General features: G+C 42.3%; 1 protein-coding gene across 2 annotated transcripts in view; it reads left to right on the plus strand.

Annotated features, from left to right (window-relative positions):
- LOC139534240 (adhesion G protein-coupled receptor A3-like) overlaps window positions 1-22,414 on the plus strand; it is a 64,796-nt gene that overhangs the window by 13,078 nt on the left and 29,304 nt on the right. For both annotated transcript variants that reach the window (XM_071333198.1, XM_071333199.1), the window contains one exon: window positions 2,334-2,405. In XM_071333198.1, the coding sequence (XP_071189299.1) occupies window positions 2,334-2,405 (72 nt within the window). The remainder of the gene's footprint in view (window positions 1-2,333; window positions 2,406-22,414) is intronic.

Consider the following 22,414-nt stretch of genomic DNA (forward strand, 5'->3'; position numbering starts at 1 on the left):
CAATTATGCGGTTTTCAATGGAAGTAGCAGGGATATTTGTGGAGAAACAAAGCTGCAATTGGAGATGCATGTGCCTACACGTCACTCAGGTCCTGAGATAGAAAATATATTGAACTTGTTATGAACATATCAAATCCAATTTTATTGGTCACGTACACATTTAGCAGATGTTATTGCGGGTGTAGCGAAATGCTTGTGGCTGTATGTAATAACGCAAACGTTCTGGGTTAATAATGTAAGAAATAACATACACAAAAAACATACTGCAGAGTTGCTTAGGAGCTAGAAGCAGTGTTACCATGTCTGTTTGTGCCATCTTCCTGGCAGCAGAGAGTTTCCCCCCCCCAAAAAAATATGTAGATAAACATAATTCATTCAAAGCATTAATTGCTTTCATCTTTGTGCTCATTATCATCTGTAAAAAAGCCATTGATGTACTTTACTTAGTATTCACACTGGAATATAAATCATCCCTCCCTGAACCTTACAATAAAGCATCATAGGTTATATAAATCTGGGTCAGACCAGTTATTCCTCAATGATTTTCTCGACCCAAGATCTTTGTGTGAATCCCCTGTGGCTCTGCCTAAATCATCAGTATGTGTCGAGAGCAGTGATAGACTTTGCAGTCTCGTTCCTCACCAAGCCCCGACATCTGGAGTTTCAGCACGCAGGGAAGAATGCACGGGCCACGGGGCCAGTCGTGAAACACAGGAACGGTTTGTGTTTCCTCTCTGAGGGGTTGGGAGCAGGGAAGACAAAATATCGATAGTCTTCACCAGCCAACCCTGTAATAAAGCTAGCCCTCAACGCCCGTAATGACTCCAATCTGGCCGGGGGTTGTCGGTACTGGTTGTGTGTGACCCACCACATCCCCTCCCGAAAGTCCAAAAATAGGATGACCACTACACAAGCTGTTGGGTCTTCCAACAGTTGGGTCTTCCCACAACACAAGCCAGTTGGGTCTTCCCACAGGAGTAAACATCACTATTCAATTACTGAGCCTTCGGGGGGAGAGTGTGCGAATTGGGGTGTCTAGCACAGGGTGAGTAGAGGTTTGAAAAAAGGGCAAGAATTTGTACTTTGGGGTTAAAATTGGCCAGCTCTTTGCTTATGTTATGCGATATCTAACACTTCAAATGTATGCTCTTCTGACACAGGACATTTTCTCTGCCGATGTTTGATACTTTTGGCTGAAGCCTCCAGTAAAAAAAGAATAATTAAAGCTTTGGTCATGTGATTGCACTAGTCTTGACATTTGAAACTAGAATTTCAACGACATGTTTTCTGTGAGGCCTCTCCCGTTTACCACCGTTGAATGAAGAGACTTTTGGTGCATTTATAAATTGAGGCACAATCTGATCTGAATAGATCTGTTGAATGATGGAGGTGTTATCAAATGGTGGACTGCTTTTTGAGTGGAGCTCAGTTGCCTGAGCTACCAAAATTTGGCACTCACAATGTTGATAACCTCATAGCATCTTCTGAGGGCTTTTTTCAATTTCATAAGGGGTCAAAAAGTACAATACTTGCTATTTTATCTGATTGAATAGATTCTTGAGGTAACTCATTAAGGACGTGATGCATCTTACTATCTAGAGATCCGAATTATCTCAGACAAATAAAGCATACTTTCATTGAGTCGTCGTTGCCCTGACCTGGACCAGTCTGAACCTAGATTCAGCAATACCAGTGACTTGTGGATCTAGCCCCTATGAAACGATAATACCTGGTTGCCAACGAATCTATCACTATTGAAGTTTGAGACCAAACACCTGAACTGCCGGTGTCTACGATCAAGCCTATAACGTTACATCAAATGACTTCATGTAGCACTCTGGAAACAATCTCAAAGTGAGTCACCGCATTTTTGGATCCGATTATTACACCTTTAAACATCAAAGCGGAAGAGGGGTTGACGGAAAGTATGCAACAGACATTATCGCATTTCGCCTACCTGGATGAATTGTGCACTGCAGAGACACATGCTACCAATTTAGCATCATGGAAGTACATGGTGGGCAGAAGAAAGTTGTTTTCCCGTCTTCCTGGCGCTAGAGAACATTCCATGAATGAAGGGTTGAGAGACAATGGGATTACTAGAGCTTGGCTTTCTTTCAGTGTTGATGGAATTAAACATGTCCATAGTGGACTCCTCCTTGTTGGGTAATGAGCTAGTTGTAGTATGTGAAATGTAGTTTAGTTGAAATTCTACTAATACTACTTACTGCTGAAAGCTGCTGTACATTTGTAGTTCAAATGTTGTCTTTTGTGGTGTCTTATTGATGTGGACACTTTTAGTGGTTGATACATCTCTTCTTTTTTCTAAACAGGATTTTAAGCAACAACAAAATTCAGGAATTGAGAAATGGATCCTTCATCGGGCTGTCAACTTTGGAAAGATTGTGAGTCTTATTATTTTTCATAATGTTCTCATGTTTCCCACAAGCTCTGACCATGACAGAATCAACAATGAGTGTCGTTTATGCCTTTCATCCCCGTTTCCTCGTATATGCATTTAAATTGTGGCCACCACAGAAAAAAAGGAATAACACTGCAATGTGCCAATCGATATCAACAATCATGTTTTGCTCTTCACATGCTCTTTGACGAGACACACATTCACTGCACATATATTGCGAGTGACAACCAGTCAGTACTGAAATCCTGCATGACAATCCAGTAGATTTAGAAGAATCAGGGGCCTTATGAAATGCACGTTGACTTCATGCCAACAGAACATCCAGGTCACACAAAACCAGGAGGCATCCAGCACTTAGCCTAGGTTAATAATACCAGTCAGTAGTTGAGGACTGGAGGGATGGCACTAGAGAGGGTTAAAAATAGGTATGGCCTCCAGGGTTAACTATTGTCGGACAATGGGATGCTCTTAGTAGGACAGTACTTCCCGGAATGTGCCGGCTTCTTTTCAGTGAGTCTTAAACAAACCCCATCACTCTTACCAGATATACCATATTATAAACAGGGTGGTTCAATCCCTGAGTGCTGATTTGCTGAAAGCCGTGGTATATTTAAGCAATAAAGCACACAGGCACTATTGGGGCGAGTGACTCTGAATTTACAATGGCTAGCCCCAAGTCGTTATTTTTTCTTGTGCGTTTTGCTATTTCGCTATTCGCCTCATGACCCCTGCATGTTTTTTTGAATACTAAACTTTCTTTACCCAACCGTGGGACAGACTATGTTTGTTCTCGCACTCGGGACTCTGACTCTCTATTGGTTACACGGTCTTTTGGCCTCCCATCCTATTCTAACCAACTCTCGTCGGCTTTGTATTCATGTTACCTGATGAAATTGCTGTACAATATGATCTTGTTGCCATCTGATGCACATTCAGATGTCATAAATCAGCACTGCAGAGCTCTCCCTGTCCTATGCCGTGCCTTGATTGTAATACTGTTGATGATATCTGGAAATGTCCATGTACACCCTGGCCCATCTACAGTTGCTAGCCCCAATTCTGACTTGGTATCTGCTTTTCTGATTTCTGCTCTTTTAAAAGCCTGGGTTTTCTGCACGTTAACACTAGAAGCTTATTACCAAAAATGTATCAATTGAAATTGTTGGTTCACAGCTCCAATCCAGATGTGTTGGTCATTACTGAGACATGGTTAAGGAAGAGTGTTTTGAATACTGATGTTAACCTTTCTGGTTATAACCTTTTTCGGCAAGACAGATCTTCCAAAGGTGGTGGAGTGGCAATCTTTACCAAGGAACACCTACAGTGCTCAGTTGTCTCCAAGTCTGTCCCCAAACAATTTGATTGTTTGGGGACTTTAATGAGCAAGCCTTCCTTCATGACCTGGCCTCTGTAAATTGGTACAGAATCAGCTTGATCCCCTCTGTTGAGGATGCTTTGACCTTCTTTTTTGAATATTTTCAGTGGTATTTTTACAAACACACCCCCATAAAGAAAATGATAATTAAAAACAGGTTCAGCCCCTGGTTCGACTGTGATCTGGCAGAGTTACTCCACCTCAAGAATTGCATTTGGCGAAAGGCTCGCCACACACATACTCAGGCTGACTGGCTCTCGTTCAGGCAAATGAGAAATAAGTGCACTCAGGCTATCCGGAAGGCCAAAGTTAGTTACTTTAATGAGCAGTTCTCTCTCTGTGGGTCTAATCCCAAGAAGTTCTGGAAAACAGTTAAAGACCTGGAGAATAAACCATCCTCCTCACAGCTGCCCATGTCCCTTAAAGTTGATGATGTGGTTGTTACTGACAAGAAGCACATGGCTGGGCTTTTTAATCACCACTTCATTAAGTCAGGATTCATATTTGACTCAGCCATGCCTCCTTGCCCATCCAACATTTCCTCATCTCCCATCCCTTCTAATGTGACTATCCCCGATGCTTCTCCCTCTTTTCTCCCTGCCCCGCAACAAAGTTTCTCCCTGCAGGCAGTCACTGAGTCCGAGGGGTTAAAGGAGCTCCCGAAACTTGACCCCAAAAAACCATCTGGGTCAGATTGTTTTGACCCTTACTTCTTTAAGGTTGCTGCCCCTATCATCTCTGACCTTTTTTAACCTGTCTCTCCTTTCTGGGGAGGTTTCCATTGCTTGGAAGGCAGCCACGGTTTGTTATTTATTTAAAGGGGAGATCAAGCTGCTCCTAATTGTTATAGGCCCATTTCTATTTTGTCTGTTTTTATCAAAAGTGTTGGAAAAACTTGTCAATAATCAACTGACTAGCTTTCTTGATGTCTATAGTATTCTCTCTGGTATGCAATCTGGTTTCCGCTCAAGTTATTGATGTGTCATTGCAACCTTAAAATTCCTCAATGACGTCACCATTGCCCTTGATTCTAAGCAATGTTGTGCTGCTATTTTTATTGACGTTGCCAAAGCTTTTGATACGGTTGACCATTCCATTCTTGTGGGCCTGCTAAGGAAAATTGGTGTCTCCGAGGGGTCTTTGGCCTGGTTTGCTAACTACTTCTCTCAAAGAGTGCAGTGTATAAAGTCAGAAAATCTGTTGTCTCAGCCTCTGCCTGTCACCAAGGCAGTACCCCAAGGCTCAATCCTAGGCCCCACACTCTTCGCAATTTACATCAACAACAGCTCAGGCAGTAGGAAGCTCTCTCATCCATTTACATGCAGATGTTACAGTCTTACACTCAGCTGGCCCCTCCCCAGAATTTGTGTTAAATGCTCTACAACAAAGCTTTCTTAGTGTCCAACAAGCTTTCTCTACCCTTAACCTTGTTCTGAACACCTCCAAAACATAGTTCATGTGGTTTGGTAAGAAGAATGCCCCTCTCCCCACAGGTGTGATTTACTACCTCTGAGGGTTTAGAGCTTGAGGTAGTCACCTCATACAAGTACTTGGGAATATGGCTAGACGGTACACTGTCCTTCTCTCAGCACATATCAAAGCTGCAGGCTAAAGTTAAGTCTAGACTTGGTTTCCACCCTGATTCAGATGACCATCCTACCCATGCTAGATTAGAGACATCATTTATAGATCGGCAGGTAAGGGTACTTTCGAGCGACTAGATGTTCTTTACCATTCGGCCATCAGATTTGTGACCAATGCTCCTTATAGGACACATCACTGCACTCTGTAAACTGGTCATCTCTGTGTACCCGTCGCAAGACCCACTGGTTGATGCTTATTTATAAAACCCTCTTAGGCCTCACTCCCCCCTATCTGAGATATCTACTGCAGCCCTCATCCTCCACATACAACACCCGTTCTGCCAGTCACATTCTGTTAAAGGTCCCGAAGAACACACATTCCTTGGTGCGAGGTCCCTCGTCTTTTCAGTTCGCTGCAGCTAACGACGGGAACGAGCTGCAACAAACACTATAACTGGACAGTTTTATCCCAGTCTCTTCATTCAAAGACTCAATCATGGACACTCTTACTGACAGTTGTGGCTGCTTTGCGTGATGTATTGTTGTCTCTACTTTGCCCTTTGTGCTGTTGTCTCTGTCCAATAATGTTTGTACCATGTTTTGTGCTGCTACCGTGTTGTCTTGCTACCATGCTGTGTTGTCATGTGTGCTGCCTTGCTCTGTTGTTGTCTTAGGTCTCTCTTTATGTAGTGTTGTCTCTCTTGTCGTGATGTGTGTTTTGTCCTATATTATATTATTATATTAAACATTTTTATTTTTAATCCCAGCCCCCGTCCCTGCAGGAGGCCTTTTGCCTTTTGGTAGGCCGTCATTGTAAATAAGAATTTGTTCTTAACTGACTTACCTACTTGATATAAAATAAATACAAATAAAAATAAGGCACGAGGGGGTGTGGTGTATGGCCAATTGCTTAAGTATTCACCCCCTTGGCATTTTTCCTATTTTGCTGCCTTACAACCTGGAATTAAAATTGATTTTTGGGGGGTTTGTATCATTTGATTTACACAACATGCTTACCACTTTGAAGATGCAAAATATTTTTTCTTGTGACACAAACAAGACATAAGACAAAAAAAAACAGAAAACTTGAGCCTGCATAACTTTTAACCCCTCCAAAGTCAATACTTTGTAGAGCCACCTTTTACAGCAATCACAGCTGCAAGTCTATTGGAGTATGTCTCTAAAAGCTTGGCACATCTAGCCACTGGGATTTTTGCCCATTCTTCAAGGCTAAACTGCTCCAACTCCTTCAAGTTGGATGGGTTAGCTGGTGTACAGCAACATTTAAGTCATACCACAGATTCTCAATTGGATTGAGGTCTGGGCTTTACTAGGCCATTCCAAGACATTTAAATGTTTCCCCTTAAACCATTCAAGTGTTGCTTTAGCAGTATGCTTAGGGTCATTGTCCTGCTGGAAGGGGAACCTCCATCCCATGGCTTTTTTCTGGCCACTCTTCCGTAAAGCCCAGCTCTGTGGAGTGTACGGCTTAAAGTGGTCCTATGGACAGATACTCCAATCTCTGCTGTGGAGCTTTGCAGCTCCTTCAGTGTTATCTTTGGTCTCTGTTGCCTCTTTTTCACTTCACCAATTTGAGCTATTTTGTGTATTTTCATTACATGAAATCCAAATAAAAATCTATTGAAATTACAGGTTGTAATGCAACAAAATAGGAAAAACGCCAAGGGGGATGAATACTTTTGCAAGGCACAGTACCTCGTCTAAGGGCTGTTCTTAGCACAATGCAACGTGAGTGCCTAGATACACCCCTTAGCCGTGGTATATTGGCCATATATCACAGACCTCCGAGGTGCCTCATTGCTGTAATAAACTGGTTACCAACGTAATTACAGCAGTATAATTGTTTTGTCATTCCCCTGATATACCACAGCTGTCAGCCAATCAGCATTCAGGGCTCAAACCACCCGGTCTTAAACCACGGGTATGACAAAACATTAATTTGTACTGTTCGAATTATATTTGTAACCAGTTTATAATAGCAATATCACCTCTGGGGTTTGTGGTATATGACCAATATGCCACAGCTAAGGGCTGTATCCAGGCACTCCGCTTTGCGTCACGCTTAAGAACAGCCCTTAGCCGTGGTATATTGGCAATATACCACACCCCCTCGTGGCCTTATTGCGTAAGTTAATCTTGTGGACGTGCTATGTTAGACGCATGTGCTTTATTTATTATTGACTTGGTCCTTGTTCTATATTGCAGTTATGATACAGAATCCAATCCGAGCTTGTTCCACACACCAGGAATTTCTTAGTGTTTCTTTTCAGAAGTCAGATGTATTTCTAGTGATTCTAATGGGAGTAAAAATGATTCCGTGAGCTATTCTTATACCTGTTAGTGAGGTAGTATTTAGCTTAGTTGAAAGTATACCTATTGCTTTGAGCTAGAGAGAGTTAGGAGAGCAAAAGAAAGATGAGTCAGAAAGTAAGAGTGAAGGCTAGAGAGGAGCAATGCAGAGAGGGGAGAGTAGGCCTGCTCTACTTTCTCTGCCTCCCTGTCAATAGGCAGCAAAGACATTTATTGAGGCGGTGTGCTCTGTCAATATTGAGTGTGCTTCGGAACGATGGCGTGAGCCTGCCGAAATTCATCGTTCCTGCCACAACGCAAAGCGTCTGTCTTTGGATTTTGGAATCTCACCGCCCGTGTTTCCCCCGAGATTCCGAGGAAATGCTCTCGGCTCGTGTGTTGTGGACCTCTGGTGATTTATCGCTTTGGAATGGCTTCATGCAGATAAAATAACCAGACCATTAATAGCTTTTACCCAAGGCTACAGTAACAGATGACTGCATCAACGGGGAATTTTAAGGGCATATTTTCCATCAAATTTTTCCAGGTCTTGTTAAAAGGGTCAGGAATCTGCCCGTGGGAGGTACTTGAAACCTTTTTTGGCCGCAGTCAGTCATCTGGTATTGGTTCGGAAACCATAGCCAAGCGGTTGAAGGTTGGGTAGAACTAACGCATCCCCTAATGTTGGGTCAGAGTGATTTAAAGTTTGAGAGTTTTACCTAGAATGTACCTAGAGTTTTACCTAGGCATAGATCTGCTTCAGAATATCACTGCACTGCAATGAGTGCACGTCATACTCCGTGGTTCTTTGAGTAATGCTTGGACTAGCCACATGCCTGATCTCACCTGACTCCCTTTCCGTATTAATAAGACATCCGCTCCCAAATTGTTTATGGGTTTGGGGAGAGCTTCCCTCCTGGTTTTTATAAGTGGGTCAGATGCTAGAATTTCGGAGTGGAAGGCCGTAAGATAAACTGGGGGCTTTTTCTGACGCTAAGTGTAAGGGCCTTTGATCCTCCAACGCCGAGGAAGTCTTTTAGTGCTCTTTACTTCGTCTTAATGCATAGTATACGGCCAGTCGCTGTGGCTGGCGAGTTCATTCTCTGTGTGAAAGAACCGTATAGCCAGTGGCACATTTACCTTAGAAAGCAGCTCCCATTGTGCTCCCCCCCCCTCCCCCCCCCCCCCACCCACCCATCCAGTGAAGCTCTTGGCTTTGTCATTCTAATGAAGCCAAGCCAAGGCTAGAGGTGTCGGCAGAGGGATTCACACACAATGCCAGCCCGGCCTCATGCTGTAGTATCCCCGCTTTTCTGCCTTCCAGCTCCCTCCCTCCTCATCCCCTCTCCCTCCCTCCCTCTCTCCTCCGACTACAAAAAATTATTCTGTGCCCTGGTCTGTTTGCATGCAGTGATGCGCTTGCCCCCCCCGTCCACCTTACTCCGCACCCTCCCTCCTTTCTCAGACCACAGCCCTCAAAAAGGGGGTTTCTCCTCTGCTTAGGTCTGTCTATCTGTCTGTGTGCATTGGTGCGTTTTGGGTTTCAGCTTGTTGTGTGGCAGGCAGGGGGGGAATTGATTAGCCCTCTTCAGCCATGGCCGTGAAATCGCAGGGTACTGTGGCAACAACAGTGTTTTGTGAGGGCCAAAGGTGCCCTGGCATGAGATGAGGTCCACTGAGTCCACATTATCACCATCCTACACGGTAATATGAACCCAAGCTAGCCACTGCCGCACAGTAATTCTCTCCCAAAGCTGACATGGAGTCAAGGCAGAGGGAATGGTTATTATTACAAATGAAGCAGGGATAATCTCTTGTTATTTGGAAGCACTGGAGAGGTTTTGAGTTTCAAAAGGAACCATTACTATGGGGAATGACAGTATATGAGGAAAGCTAGTCTTTTATGCATGTAAGATAACTGTAAGATTGTGTAACTGTAGGTTATCAACATTGCATAAGATAACAAGTTTCAAGTTGTATTAGTCTTATGTACGGGATATGCATGTTATACATCGTCCCATGTTGACTCCAATGCTTCCCACAGTTGTGTCAAGTTGGCTGGTAGTGGATCTCTACTCCAAATAGCTTGTTCCATTTCATCCCACAGATGCTCAATTGTATTGAGATCTGGTGACTGGGCAGGCAACTGCAGTAAGATCAATTCACTGTCATGTTCGTGGAACCATACCTGAACAATCTTAGCCATGTGGCATGGTGTGCTATCCTGTTGAAAAACATGTATTTGCAGATGGATAAACTGCTGTCATGAAGAGGTCCCCCTTGATTGACAATGTTCAGATATCCTGTGGCATTCAAACGTTGCTCCACTTTTATCAAGGGGCCCAATGTGTGAGAACCCACCCCACACCATCACACCACCACCATCTGTCTGCAATGTTGACACGCGGCGTGATGGATGCATGTGGTTTTCTCCATGCCCTACTCCTCCTATCAGCAGGAACCGGGATTCAACAGACCAGGCAATGTTTTTCGAATTCTTCAGTGTCCGGTGTTTTCGTTCCTTAGTCCACTGCAAATGCAGTTTCTTGTTTTTTTGCTGAAAGAAGTGGAACTCTGTAAGGTTGTCGGCTGCCATAGCCCATTCATGTCAAGCTACGATGAGTTGTGCATTATTTTTGGGGTATTTGGGCACTAAAGTTCTACTGGAGTGTCAGTTGACTAACTGTTGCTCTGCACAATTTGTGTCAGCCTCCTTTGTCCTCTATCAATCAATTACCTGTTTTCAACCACTGGCCTGCCATTGGCTGGATGTCCTTTGGGTTTTGGACCATTCATGATACACACGGGAAACTGTTGAGTGTGAAAAACCCAGAAGATTTGCAGTTCGACACCTGGCACCTACTACCATATGTTCAAAGGCGCTTACAGCTTTTGTCTTGCCAATCCATTCACCCCCTGAATGGCACACATACACAATCCTTGTCTCAGTTGTCTGAAGGCTTAAAAATATTTCTTTAACCTGTCTCCTCCCATTCATCTACACCAGTGGGTGCCAAACTTTTTATAGTTCTGTACCCCTTCAAACATTCAACCTCCAGCTGCGTACCCCTTCTAGCACCAGGATCAGCGCGCACTCAAATGTATTTTTTTGCCATCATTGTAAGCCTGCCACACACACACACACACACACACACACACACACACACACACACACACACACACACACACACACACACACACACACACACACACACACTATACGATACATTTATTAAACATGAGTGTGAGTTTTTGTCACAACCCAGCTCCTGGGAAGTGACAAAGAGCTCATATAGGACCAGGGCACAAATAATAATCAATAATTTTGCTCTTTATTTAGCCATCTTACATATAAAACCTTATTTGTTCATTAAAAATTGTGAATAACTCACCACAGGTTGATGAGAAGGGTGTGCTTGAAAGGATGCACATAACTCTGCAATGTTGGGTTGTATTGGAGAGAGTTTCCATCTTAAATCATTTTCCACACACAGTCTGTGGCTGTATTTAGTTTTCATGCTAGTGAGGGCAGAGAATCCACTCTCACATAGGTATGTGGTTGCAAAGGGCATCAGTGTTTTAACAGCGCGATTTGCCAAGGCAGGATACTCTGAGCGCAGTCCAATCCAGAAATCTGTCAGTGGCTTCTGATTTTAAATTCAATTTTCACAGAACCGCTTGTTGCAATTTCGATGAGGCTCTCTTGTTCAGATATCGTTAAGTGGACTGGAGGCAGGTCATGAAAGGGATAACGAATCCAGTTGTTTGTGTCATCCGTTTCGGGAAAGTACCCGCGTAATTGCGCACCCAGCTCACTCGTGTGCTTCGCTCCATCACATTTGACATTGTCTGTAAGCTTGAGTTCATTTGCACACATAAATCATACAACTATGGAAAGACCTGTGTGTTGTCCTTGTTAATGCAGACAGAAAAGAGCTCTAACTTCTTAATCATAGCCTCAATTTTTGTCCCGCACATTGAATATAGTTGCAGAGAGTCCCTGTAATCCCATATTCAGATTATTCAGGCAAGAAAAAACATCACCCAGATAGGCCAGTCGTGTGAGAAACTCGTCATCATGCAAGCGGTCAGACAAGTGATAATTATTTTCAGTAAAGTGAACTTTAAGCTCGTCTCTCAAAGCGTTACATGGTCACTGCCCATATTATTGCATAATGCAGAAAATACACGAGAGTTCAGGGGCCTTGCTTTAACAAAGATAACCATTTTCATTGTAGTGTCCAAAACGTCTTTCAAGCTGTTAGGCATTCCTTTGGCAGCAAAAGCCTCGCGGTGGATGCTACTGTGTTCCCAAGTGGCGTCGGGAGCAACTGCTTGCGCATTACCACTCCACTATGTCTCCCTGTCATGGCTTTTGCGCCATCAGTACAGATTAGAGGTCGACCGATTAATCGGAATGGCCGATTAATTAGGGCCGATTTCAAGTTTTCATAACAATCGGAAATCGGTATTTTTGGAATCTGTATTTTTTTTGTAAATGTGTTTTTGAAGAAAAGAAAATGACACCTTAATTTAACTAGGCAAGTCAGTTAAGAACACATTCTTATTTTCAATGACGGCCTAGGAACGGTGGGTTAACTGCCTTGTTCAGGGGCAGAACGACAGATTTTTACCTTGTCAGCTCGGGGATTCAATCTGGCAACCTTACAGTTAACTAGTCCAACGCTCTAACCACCTGCCTCTCATTGCACTCCACGAGGAGCCTACCTGTTACACGAATGCAGTAAGAAGCCAAGGTAAATTGCTAGCTAGCATTAAACTTATCTTATAAAAAAACAATCAATCATAATCACTAGTTAACTACACATGGTTGATGATATTACTAGTTTATCTACTACGTCCTGCGTTGCATATAATCGATGCCGTGCACATTCATGGGAAAAGGACTGTCGTTGCTCCAACGTGTACCTAACCATAAACATCAATGCCTTTCTTAAAATCAATACACAGAAGTATATATTTTTAAACCTGCATATTTAGCTAAAAGAAATCCAGGTTAGCAGGCATTATTAACCAGGTTAAATTATGTCACTTCTCTTGCGTTCATTGCACGCAGAGTCAGGGTATATGCGATAATAATAAACGTTTTGTTTTCGAAATGATAGTTTCCGGATTCGACCATATTAATGACCAAAGGCTCGTATTTCTGTGTGTTATTATGTTATAATAAAGTCTATGATTTGATATTTGATAGAGCAGTCTGACTGAGCGATGGTAGGCAGCAGCAGGCTCGTAAGCATTCATTCAAACAGCACTTTCATGCGTTTTGCCAGCAGCTCTTCACTGTGCTTCAAGCATTGCGCTGTTTATGACTTCAAGCCTATCAACTCCCGAGATTAGGCTGGTGTAACCGATGTGAAATGGCTAGCTAGTTAGCGGGATGCGCGCTAATAGCGTTTCAAACGTCACTTGCTCTGAGACTTGGAGTAGTTGTTCCCCTTGCTCTGCATGGGTAACGCTGCTTCGAGGGTGGCTGTTGTCGATGTGTTCCTCGTTCGAGCCCAGGTAGGAGCGAGGAGAGGGACGGAAGCTATACTGTTACACTGGCAATACTAAAGTGCATATAAGAACATCCAATAGTCAAAGGTATATGGAATACAAATGGTATAGAGAGAAATAGTCCTATAAATACTATATTAACTACAACCTAAAACCTCTTACCTTGGAATATTGAAGTCTAATGTTAAAAGGAACCACCAGCTTTCATATGTTCTCATGTTCTGAGCAAGGAACTTAAACGTTAGCTTTTTTACATGGCACATATTGCACTTATTTAAACTAAATTGAACATGTTTCATTATTTATTTGAGGCTAAATTGATTTTATTGATGTGTTATATTACGTTAAAATAAGTGTTCATTCAGTATTGTTGTAATTGTCATTATTACAAATCGTCCGATTAATCGGTATCGTCTTTTTTTGGTCCTCCAATAATCGGTATCGGTATCGGCGTTGAAAAATCATAATCGGTCGACCTCTAGTACAGATACCAACACATCTTGACCACCAAAGTCCATTTGATGTCACAAAGCTATCCAGCACTTTAAGAAACATCCTCTCATGTTGTCCTGGTTTCCAGTGGTTTGCAGAAGAGGATCTCTTCCTTAATTGACCTCCCGTAAACGTAAACGTAACGGACATATACCAGGAGCTGTGCCAGGCCCGCCACATCTGACTCATCCAGCTGTAACGCATATAATTCACAGGCTAGTATGCGAAGCAGTAATTGTTTCAAAACATCTCCTGCCATGTCACTAATGCGTCGTGAAACAGTGTTGTTTGATGAAGACATTGTCTGTATAGTTGTTTTGGCCTTTTCCCCCAGCATTGTCCCAGCCATATCCGCGGCAGCAGGAAGAATTAAGTCCTCCAAAATAGTATGGGGCTTGCCTGTCCTAGCCACTCGGTATCTCACGATATAAGATGCTTCTAGCCCCTTCTTATTAGTGGTATCTATTGCTTTTATACATGTCATACTACTCAAGTCGTCTTTATTCTCGCTCAAACTCCCGTGGCTTAGTTTTTCGAATTGTCATGTTTCGTTTTTAAATGTCTGCGCAAGAGTGAAGGTTTCCCGCGAGAGAGTAACAGTTAATGTGATTGGATGTTAATTATTTGACTACCTGTATTTGACATTGTTGTTATTTCGCTGAACACTAGATGGTTTTAATTTTATTTTTGGCAGTGAAACGAGCCTACTCAGTCGAGGGGAAAAAACTCACACAAATGTATAGCCCCGCTGGAAAATATAAATGTACTGTTTGAAAATGTAAAGAACATTTTTTAATCAATAAGGGATCTTAGCTTTCACCTGGTCAATCTGTCGTGGAAAGAGCAGGTTTTCTTAATGGTTTGCACACTGTGTGTATGTCTGTGTGGGTGTGTGCTAAGGTGTGGAGAATCAGAGCAGGTGGTCAGTCCAGTTCAAGTGTTCGGCAGTCTGATGGCTTGTAGATACCAACTGGCTCAGAGACCGTTTCTATCAGACCTTATGCTCCGATCTGGTCTGCCCGACGGTAAGCTAGAGAACAACTTGTGGATGGGGTGTGTGGGGACTTTGATGGTGCTGCGTGCCTTTCACAGGCACCGTTTTTAGTTGATGTCCTGGATGGGTGAGAGCACGGTCCCAGTGATATACTGGCCTGTTTTCGCCACTCGCTGAAGGGCCTTGTGGTCGTGGACGGAGCAATTCCCATACCAGGCCATGATGCAACCGGTCAGGACGCTCTCTGTGGTGCAGTGGCAGTATTTGGACAGGACCTGGGGCCGCGTGCAGAATTTCTTCAGCCGCCTTAGGAAGTAGAGACGCTGTTGAGCCCTCTTGACAAGGGGTGGTGTTGGTCCACGACAAGTCCTCGACGTGGATGCCCGAGGAACTTAAAACTTGTGACTCTCTACTTAGGGCTGTTGCAGTGACTGTTAGCGCCACACCGGCAGTCATGAGTCACGGCAGTACAATTTCAAGTGACTGTTGAGTCACGGTAATCTCCTTTTATGCACTCAGGGCATGCTTTGGTAGTACCCAACTTGGTAACTTCCATCAGGTCCTAATGGCCTGGTACTCAGGGCTCTATTGTCCCTCTAACCACTCTGACATCAATGCAAATACAATTGAAAATCACATCAAACACTTATCAAAACAGTAGGCCTATCATACTTGTAAAACTCACCTCACTGTGATGATCAATTTGAAGAAAAGTTCAACAGCAGGTTGAAACAGTGTAAAATATGGTTGTTCTGGATGAGGTTTCAAAGCCTAATCTAACTAAATTGACAGTGCTTTCTAAGGTGATGATTAATTCAAAACTCCCATACAAATATTAGAGCATATGCAAGGCCCCCCCAAAAATAAATGAATGAAAATAATGATTGTGCCTCTCTACAATACATAGCCTACCGCATATTACACATGGCAGAAAAACATAAAACAAAACTGATTTTAAGATGTCTTTGGTACATAATTGGTCTATCCTATACTCCAAAATTAAACACATTCTAGTAATGGCCTTTGAGTGTAGACTGTATTATTATGCATGTTGGATGGACTGGTCACCTTATGCTACCCTCCAAAATATCTATCAATGAGTCTGGGAGAGAACGTAGAGCCCCTAGGCGATGCTGTTGGTTCATTGATTGTGCAGGGAGGCTTACAGTTAGCCTACAATTAGTGCATTTGATTTTGATTAGCCACGTGATAGGGATTTAAAAAAATATTTTCATAATTAATTAATTGACACATTACCTTCAGCTATACAGAATATCTCATCAACATTAGAGGTCGACCGATTATGATTTTTCAACGCCGATACCGATTATTGGAGGACCAAATAAAGCCAATGCCGATTTTTATATATATATATATATATATATATATATATATATATATATATACTTAATGTTAGCTTTTTTACATGGCACATATTGCACTTTTACTTTCTTCTCCAGCACCGTGTTTTTATTATTATTTAAACCAAATTGAACATGTTTCATTATTTATTTGAGACTAAATTTATTTTATTTATGTAAGAAGAAAAAAGTAAAAGTGCAATATGTGCCATGTAAAAAAGTTAACATTAAGTTCCTTGCTCAGAACTTGAGGACATATGAAAGCTGGTGGTTCCTTTTAACATGAGTCTTAATATTCCCAGTTAAGAAGTTTTAGGTTGTAGTTATTATCGGACTATTTCTCTCTATACCATTTGTATTTCATAGACCTTTGACTATTGGATGTTCTTATAGGCACTTTAGTATTGCCAGCCTAATCTCGGGAGTTGATAGGCTTGAAGGCATAAACAGCGTTGTGCTTCAAGCATTGCTAAGAGCTGCTGGCAAATGCACTTAAGTTCTGTTTGAATGAATGCTTACGAGCCTGCTGCTGCCTACCACCGCGCAGACTGCTCTATCAAATCATAGACTTAATTATAGTATAATAAACACACAGAAATACGAGCCTTAGGTCATTAATATGGTCAAATCCGGAAACTATCATTTAAAAAACAAACGTTTATTCTTTCAGTGAAATACGGAACCGTTCCGTATTTTATCGAACGGGTGGCAACCCTAAGTCTAAATATTGCTGTTACATTGCACAACCTTCAATGTTATGTCATAATTATGTAAAATTCAGGCAAATTAATTACTGTCTTTGTTAGGAAGAAATGGTCTTCACACAGTTCGCAACGAGCCAGGTGGCCCAAACTGCTGCATATACCCTGACTCTGCTTACACTGAACGCAAGAGAAGTGACACAATTTCAGGCACCTCATTGATTACATGCAATGCAGGACAAGCTAGTTAAACTAGTAATATCATCAACCATGTGTAGTTAACTAGTGATTATGTTTGATTGTTTTTTATACGATAAGTTTAATGCTAGCTATGGCTCCTTTCTGCCTGCACTCGCGTAACAGATGGTCAGCCTGCCACGCAGTCCCCTCGTGGATTGCAATATAATCGGCCGATTACCGATTGTTATGAAAACTTGAAATAGGCCCTAATTAATCGGCCATTCCGATTTAATCGGTCGACCTCTAATCAACATGCATGTCCATCTCCTCCTCCTCCTCTCTCCTTTTATTCCTTTCTTGAGCGAGCAGACAGGCTGTCAACCGTTTAGTGAAATGTGTTTCATTGTGAAAACATGTTACTATTGATGTTCCCAAACAGATTTCATTTGGTTTCCCAAATTAAGCACTGTGTAGCTGCAGGAACAGGGTTGGAGAGCCCATGGAATACAGAGTTTGGGCAGGAATATCACCTGTAGTTAGCGAGAGCATGCTTCTCAAACAGTGATTGATGCGTGGAGTGAAACAAGTTTTTTTCTATTCATTTTTTAGCTGCTCATATTAAGCGCATGCTCTGCTATAAAACCAAAGTAGCCTTACCAGTGGGGAAGCAAGCAGCCTCCATTCACTATTCAGGTGCATACAGATTACATTTAGTTTTTTGCTCCTGTTCCTGCCCATTTGATAACGGGCCATTCTAAATCCAAACTAATTTGACATATTAGTGAAGACCAGAATAAATTGAGAATAGTCTGATGGGTGAAAATATGATCACTTGATGAGAGTACAGCTGTGCAGCCTGAGGCAACGAACAGAGCGCAAGATTTTTTTGCTACTTTCTCAAATCACCAATGGTCGCCCCATGCAGCCCATATATGTTTTCTTATACATTATACGGTTGCTTTCATTCACAACTAAAGTTGCCCAATATCGCAAAATCTATCATTTAGGACCTGTTTCAAATGACAATTTTTACGCTCAACATAGCCACTTCATAGTCAAACCATCTCTGTAATAGGAAAAATATCCATTCTATTTCATTCAGCTAAGCTCAAGTATATTCTTCTTACTATAAAATGTTATAAAATAATGGCATATCTTGTCAGCTAAATGGGGCGGCAGGTAGCCTAGTGGTTAGAGTGTTGGGCCAGGAACCGAAAGGTTGCTAGATCGAATCCCCGAGCTGACAAGGTAACCATCTGTCATTCTGCCCCTGAACAAGGCAGTTAACCTGCTTTTCCTATGCCGTCATTGTAAATAAGAATTTGTTCTTAACTGACTTGCCTAGTTAAATTAAAAAAATTAACAAGCCTATGGCATGGCGCATAGCCAGATAACATACAGTAGGCCAACTCATATTCTGTTCTGAAATACATTTTCTTAATCTCGTTATGTTTTAGACCTGACTAAAATAAAGAATGGATTCATTGTGATGGTGTATGACCAATTATTTTATTAGACAGTTTTTAATGTAGATGTTCTAAAGTGAGACCAGCAATCTTTTGCATAACAATAACCGTCTGACAAAATGTTATGACCACAACAGCCCTATCTCTACTGCAGTCAAGCTGATGTGGATCGGGGCATGTTCCCACCTCTGCTTCCTGAAGTCAACAATCAACCCTCATGGTCAACCTTCTATACAGTAATATGAACCCTGTCGCAAGGTAATTATCTCCCAAAGCTGACATGGAGTCAAGGCAGAGGGAATGGTTATTATTACAAATGAAGCAGGGATAATCTCTTGTTATTTGGAAGGACTGGAGAGGTTTTGAGTTTGGGGAATGACAGTATATGAGGAATGCTAGTCTTTTATGCATGTAAGAAACCTGCGAAGATTTTGTAATCGTAGGTTATCAACATTGCATAAGATAAAGATACACTCAAGTTAAACATGTATAAAAAAGTATGGGGTGGGAGATTTCCGTTTTTTCCTCACTTAACTGGACTCAGGTGGAGTGAGAACACACGACGTTGAGAATGAGTGTGATCTTGTGTTCTGTTTTGTTTCAGCAGACAGCCTTTTTAAACATCAGCAATTTCTCGTGATTGTAACATCAGTTTTCACCTTGGAAATAAACTTTGTGACAGATTTGGTAGAGTATACGTGTTAGAAACCTGCCAAAGAAACTTTAACTCTAATATACTTTAATATTACTTGTGGCAGATGAAAATTGAAGAGACTTAATCTTTTCCAACATCCAAATGACAAGCTTATAATGTTTGTCAGTAGCTGCTGCGCTCTTATATTGAACAGTGCATTTGGCTGTGTTTCTACATCTTTCCAAAATGGCTGCAGAGGCTTCTACAGAATCTCAGGTTCGATCTAGTCAGAGCACAAGGATAATTCCGGAATCCCCTAAAGTACTCTGAGGTAAATTAATTCAGATTCCATTATCCAGTCATTTCCATTTTAGCATGGCAAGCAGGCCTAGCGTGTTCTTGCAAAGGGAGTTTGAAATGTGCCAGGTAGTTTGTGGTCGGCAGTTTTGGAACCCAAGGGGGAGTTGGGATAGGTTGCACGCGGTCTACCTCCACCGCTACCTGACTCGCCCCACAAGTTATTCTGCTTCTCTATAAAGGAAATGTCAAATGGTTTAATATTCTGTTCTTTTACTGATAATTCTGCCAGTGTAGTGCAGTGCCAAAGGTGATAGTGTTGAATTTGTATGATTATTCTTTTCAATACATGGATGCCACCCCTGGATTTTAATCTTAGTCATGTACGTGACGAGCTTCGTAAACAACTGACAAACAGGTCAGAAACATAACATTTCAGTGACTCCCTTAACCTGTCTGGCACCAGTGGGATGGTAGCGTCCCACCTCGACAACAGCAAGTGAAATTGCAGGGCGCCAAATTCAAAACAACAGAAATCTCATAATAAACATTCCTCAAACATACAAGTATTATACACCATTTTAAAGATAAACTTCTTGTAAATCCAACCACAGTGTCCGATTTCAAAAAGGCTTTACGACGAAAGCACACCATGCGATTATGTTAGGTCAACGCCTAGCCACAAAAAAACCATACAGCCATTTTCCAACCAAGGAGAGGTGTCACAAAAGTCAGAAATAGCGTTAAAATTAATCACTTACTTTTGATGATCTTCATCTGGTGGCACTTCCAGGTCTCCATGTTAGACAATAAATGTTTGTTTTGTTCGATAATGTCCCTCTTTATGTCCAAAAACCTCAGTTTTGTTGGTGCGTTTAGTTCAGTAATCAAAAAGCACAATGTGCGCTCTCAACATCAGACGAAAAGTTAAAGAAAGTACAGTAAAAGTTTGTAGAAACATGTCAAACGATGTTTAAAATCAATCCTCAGGTTGTTTTTGTCATAAATAATCAATAATATTTCAACCGGACAAAAGCTTCTTCAATAGAAAAGGTAAACAAGAAATGTGCGCTCCCGATCACGCGCTGGGCTCATGGCTGGAAATTTCTCCTGTCCACTCATTGAAAGTGCTGTATCTCCCTCATTTGTCAGAGTATAAGCCTGAAACAATGCCTAAAGACTGGCCACATGTAGAAGAAGCCATAGCGATCGTGAACTGGGTCCTAAGTCTTTGTATGGTGGATAGGCTTTCAATGGAAAAACAGCCTTTCAAAATAATAGTACTTGCTGGATGGATTTTTCTCAGGTTTTCGCCTGCCATATCAGTTCTGTTATACTCACCAACATTATTTTAACAGTTTTGGAAACTTTAGAATGTTTTCTATCCAAATCTACTAATTATATGCATATCCTAGCTTCTTGGCCTGAGTAGCAGGCAGTTTAATTTGGGCACGCTTTTCATCCAAAATTCCGAATGCTGCCCCCTACCCTAGTGAAGTTAACGTAATCCACCAAACAAAGACCTTTGTTTCCCCCGTCCTCCGTCTAAGACGCCACAGAACCGATCACGCCAAGCTGTCATTTTGGGAAAACCACAGAACGACCATTAGGAATTGGAATCACAGAAAATTCTGAATTTGAGTTTGAAACGAGTTCAGAAAAATTGGTGCACTGTTTCACCCTTTGACAGCATTCCAGCACTACTCTTTGAGGAAATGGAAGGATCAGTAGATTGGGATTGGCTTTGGTGCTAAACTGTGGGCTGCCCCCACTGACGTTTGACACCGGTCATTTGGCTGGCACCGGCCACACCTTGGTATCATCAAGCCTAATCAAGGCATGGATAAATGTGAACCAAAATTTTGCCTTGTTGAACACCCTCCCCCAGAGTCTGAACTGTGGTTAATCTGCGATTCCATAACTTGTGACATTATGCCCCTCTGTTGATTTACTATGGTCACCAACATCAAACAGTTGGGTAAAGACCACAGCTAGTGTTGACAAAGGCAACAGCAGCATTTCAAAGTGAAACTTTTGGAAGGTATTTAGAGGGGAGAACAGAATTGGCTGGGGAGAAATTATTAGTAGGGTAAAGGTACCGTCCGGCACAGTAAGCAAGTACAAAGATCCTCTCTCTTTTTCTGGCCTCTTACAGGTGGTCCAAGGTGATCCATTTGTGCCTCGCATTTATTGCATTTTTTAAACCTTTTTTTTGACAGGGAGTCATACTGAGACCAAGGTCTCTTTCACAGATGCCCTATATACACATCAATACACACTACACACATCAATAATACATTATACACATCAATATGTACATCAATACACTAAAAGCAATACACAATCATATAAATCAAACACATTATTTAGTAAAAAGGCTCTCAATCAGCCTTTTTGAATTGCCATAGAGGCACCAATTCATAACATTTTTAACATTCTTTTTTTCGGCCTTACCCCTTTTCCATTTGTCTTTCAACACCCCTCTACAGGAAAACCAATTTTGTCAATGCACATCAAAAGCAATAGCTAGGCTCCTATGATCCATGTGTAGCCCTGCCTCCCAATCCCCCTCCAGCCAGATGACAGCTCCTGAACATCAAACAGCCCAGTCACAGTTACCCAGCGGGCTTTGTTTGGGGGCTCAGGTGGTGATCTGCGAGGTCTTTAAAAACAGATCGTAATGAGTGACTCGGCAGTGGTGGCGCAGGTGAGCGCTAGGTGCTAGCAGGTATCTGTGACCGTGCTGCCTCGAACTCAGTCCAGGACGAAGCGTGGTGGGGAGCCTTTGTGTGTGGGGCCCCTGGAGACCCACGGCTGTCAGTGACTGGGCTGAGGAGGCTTGATTGATTTTGGGGGGGGGCGGGGTCTAGTGCCCCTGCCACAGGTGTCTGAGTGGGTGAGAGTCCCGCGGGATATGGGGGAATTGTTTGCCATTGCAGTTATATTGTCGAAAAGAAGTACAATACAAGTACCATAGCACCAGGGGTCAACGGGGTGAGTAAGCGTCAGTGGGATATCAGTTTAAGGACAGTCATACATTCTGCTAAAATTGTAGCTCAAAACTGGCTCTTGGGTGTAG

Source organism: Salvelinus alpinus, chromosome 11 (genome assembly GCF_045679555.1).
Source record: "Salvelinus alpinus chromosome 11, SLU_Salpinus.1, whole genome shotgun sequence".
Lineage (NCBI taxonomy): Eukaryota > Metazoa > Chordata > Actinopteri > Salmoniformes > Salmonidae > Salvelinus > Salvelinus alpinus.